At 35.7% G+C, this 3,886-nt stretch overlaps 1 protein-coding gene across 1 annotated transcript; it reads left to right on the top strand.

Annotated features, from left to right (window-relative positions):
- The first annotated feature begins 2,042 nt into the window (after positions 1-2,042).
- LOC145037519 (F-box protein AUF1-like) lies at positions 2,043-3,664 on the top strand. The gene is made up of 2 exons (XM_078986205.1): positions 2,043-3,068; positions 3,392-3,664. The coding sequence occupies exons 1-2, from the start codon at positions 2,068-2,070 to the stop codon at positions 3,456-3,458; spliced, it is 1,068 nt and encodes a 355-aa protein (XP_078842331.1). The 5' UTR covers positions 2,043-2,067; the 3' UTR covers positions 3,459-3,664.
- Positions 3,665-3,886: the final 222 nt, after the last annotated feature.

Raw genomic sequence — 3,886 nt, 5'->3', positions numbered from 1 at the left:
CTATTTTTCTCGTTTTCACCCCGTTTTAAGCTGTTTTTGACACGGTTAAGCGTCGGAATGACCCAAATGATTCTAAAAAGTGACGGGAACTATTTGAGAGAGATTCGGGAGAGATTTCACATACTTGGAGAGATTTGGGAGAGATTTGACATTCTTGGAGAGATTTCTCATACAAAGAGATATTTGTGAGAGTTTTCACATACTTAGAGGGATTTGGGAGAGATTTGACATTCTTGGAGAGATTTCTAATACAGAGAGATATTTGAGAGAGATTTCTCATACTTAGAGAGATTTGGGTGAGATTTGACATTCTTGGAGAGATTTCTCATACAAAGAGATATTTGCGAGAGTTTTCACATACTTAGAGGGATTTGGGAGAGATTTGACATTCTTGGAGAGATTTCTAATACAGAGAGATATTTGAGAGAGATTTCGCATACTTAGAGAGATTTGGGAGAGGTTTGACATAGAGAGAGATAGTGTGGAAACGATTGAGAGAGGTTCCATGTGGGATAGTTGTGAGTGTCCGACATCGAAATGTATGGTTCGTGAACCCTGTTAAGCCTTGTTTAAGGATCTTACACACTCCCGATGAGTATGCAACATTGTTTTATCGTTCTAGTTCATTGATTAGAACTAGGGTTTAGGAAATTTTTAACACAAGACTTTTCTCAAGTGATGTTTCTCATTAATATAGCAAGTTATACAGTATGAACATAACACAAACCCTAATACACAAGGTTTAATCGAGTTGACCGGTCTTGACTTGATGATTTGACTTGACTCAAGATTGACGATTGTCACACTATATTATTAACTTATGTTATTATCGTCTAATACTATGCACCATGACACCACCACCATCTATTGTTATCGCATACCAGCCATAGCTTGCCATTGTACGCACACATTGTTGTCTTCGTCTGCCATTAATTTGCAACCATTGATAAATGCAACTGTTTTTGGTTTGATATGATTTTCACACGTGGTGGTTGTGGGTTCATTCTTTCCAAAAACTCAACAACAATTAATTTTTTCCTATTTTATTTTTGTTTTTTCATGTTTGTGGTTATTAAACTTATTTTCTCTTTCATGTTTGTAGGCTCGATGTGATCTGATATTTGATTTTGTGTTTTGGGATTTAATTAGCCTGGATCAAACATGGAGATGATGTGCATATCATATTCAATTTTAGGTTTGACTTTGCCTATAATTTTGTGAAATGTGAAACATAAAGATAAATTAGTGTTTGTACTTTATCATGCATCTAGTATTGATTTTGTGAATTTATATCAATGTTCTGCTATCTATTTTGCATCTAGTGTTGATGATGTATATATCAATATCAATGAGTGATTGTTTTTTTTTTATTCTCAGCTCTCTATTGATGGTCACCAAAAGATATGCCTAGAAGATAAGGTCATCTTGTATGGGTATCACGAAGCCATTGGTGGTCCAGGTGGCCACGATCGTTGTTCTTGTACACCATCCCGATCTCTCGTGGCGTTGATTTGGAACCACGAGCGTGGTCTCTCGTGTTGGCCACCACAATTCACCACTGACATTTTCTTTTATCTTCCTTTCTTCTCTCTTGCAGCTTAAACCCACCACGACTACATTCCTTCGTTGTGAGTATATCGGATTGAGGAATGAAAGGATGGTGGAAGAAGACGACGATAAGGTTTATGCACACCACGAGCCTTCTCGTGGTGTGTATACAAGAAGGCCTAAACAAATGAAAGTGATGGGGGCTGAGGGAAGGGAGTGCTAATGATAGACTGTATCCTGATGGTTTATAGTTGGTGGTTGTCTTTAATTTGTGTAAATCGTTAACGAATAAAAAATTGATAAAAATAATAAAATGACTGTATTTTTTTCATTTTACACGTATTTCATAGCTTTTCTGACGTGTTATATGGGAGGACCATTGTGAAATTGTTTGAAACCATATGGACTATTTTTGGAAATTACTCATTATATTCTAATTTTTATTTATTATTATATATTTTTTTTTATCACCAATATAAAAGTTAACAGGATGATCAGAATTCGGTGTTAAAATGTCCGATGAGCCCACCGTCGATTTTCTGTCCCAAAAAATTGAGGAACCTCGAGCAATCCGGCGAAGGAGATGCAAATGATTCGTCTCCAATCAGTCGTTTACCAGACGAAATCATCCTCCTAATATTAAACAAATTAATCGATTTGAAAACCCTATGTTTTTGCTATCTGGTTTCCAAACGTTTCTCCTCGATTGTACTTCAAGTCGATGCCATTTCCTTCGCTTCTCCAGTCTTAAACCCTCACATTTCCGATAACAACACCATCAGTGATTGTAGGTCGTTTCTGCGCATGATTTCGTCGTTATACGGTGAGTCGTTTCTATCTGCCTATAGGTTTTTGATCAAGTTTAAAGGAGTGAAGTCCTTATGTATCGAACTTCTAGCTCCGGGTCATAGTGGTGTCGATAGTCGTTTGTTCAAATGGAAGCTTCAGTTCACGAAGAAAATTGAATCGTTTATATTTGTGTGGCCGAATTCAGTTTGTGATAAGGATGGATTTTGTCTTAATGGAAATGGGGATGAAGAAGAAAGCCTCGAGTTAATCAGTGGCTTGTGTAAGACCAAGCATATTATTTCGTTTCAGTGTCTGCAGGATATCATGGCATGGCATGTGATGTTGTTATACCTGGTTAATGATCTACCCATGTTGGAAGAGGTATCCATTAGCGATTCAGGGAGAAGAGGGAGGCTTTCTCTGAGTGGGAAAAAACTCAGCGAGGTTAAGGATTGGGTACATTCAGCTTCGGAAACTGTGCTCAATGGTGTAAATGTTCCTACTATAATGCAGAACTGTTATATTCACGTTTTGAAATTGCCAGTTTCAGGGTATGTGATGAAGGGGATATATTTTTGTGTAATTGAGATGAAAGATATTGAGGGTACTGGAAATGAGTTTCTTATGAGCAGTGAAAATGGTGGTTTTGAAGATAAAGAAGAGGCTGCATATACCGAAGCTATGATGGAGATTTTGAAGAAGTATAAAGGCTTGATGCTTACTCAGAACCTGTAAGCAATGTTCTTATAACTTCTATATCTTAATCAAATATAAACATATTTTTTTATTCTTGAAATGACAAATCAATTAGGTTGCATATTAAGACTCTTCCCCTATGCAATTAAATTTCTATCAAGTTAGAACGTGTTCTTTTTGTCTAATTAAACCTGATGAAAGACTTGATTCATATAGATATGAACCATGTAGGATGAATCATTTGAGTGTATGTTTTGGTTTAGACTTGAAATTTACCCCTTAAAAGAAACCAACTTTTAGAAGATGAAGCAATTTGTGTCATTACATTTTGTGTTAATTGTGTTCTTTCTTTTTGCAGGTGGTGGAACCTGAACGAGGAAGCTGGGCAACATGCTAGGTTACAGTTTCGAATTTTAGAGCCATAAAAACTTTTGGATGCACAAAACTTGCTTTGTTATAAATGCTAGTTTGAAAATTGTGGATTCTGATCAAATAATATGCATTTGAAAGTTGTTTTTTAGAAGGGTAAAATAGTAATTTTCATCGTAGATGCGTTAGCAACATTACCGGCTAGACATGCAATAGCCGTTAATAATGGTACATTTTAATTAGTATTATTGAATTTAAGAAACTAATGTGTGCAATTAAAATGATAGTGATACAAGTTGTACATTTATAAATGAAAGGACATAAATGGTAGCCGTATATCGTTATACGTTGTGAACCCCAAATGGAAAGTTAGATAACTACATTGTCTAGTAAAAATAGAAGTTTGAAAGAAAATCGTTAAAACATTATCTAACCTATTTGTGATCGACTGGAAGATGTTTTATTTGCTAATTCTTAGAACTAC

Source organism: Lactuca saligna, chromosome 3, assembly GCF_052625555.1.
Source record: "Lactuca saligna cultivar CGN05327 chromosome 3, ASM5262555v1, whole genome shotgun sequence".
NCBI lineage: Eukaryota > Viridiplantae > Streptophyta > Magnoliopsida > Asterales > Asteraceae > Lactuca > Lactuca saligna.
Note: the sequence above shows the minus strand (reverse complement) of the source record. Positions and strands in the feature narration are given on the sequence as shown.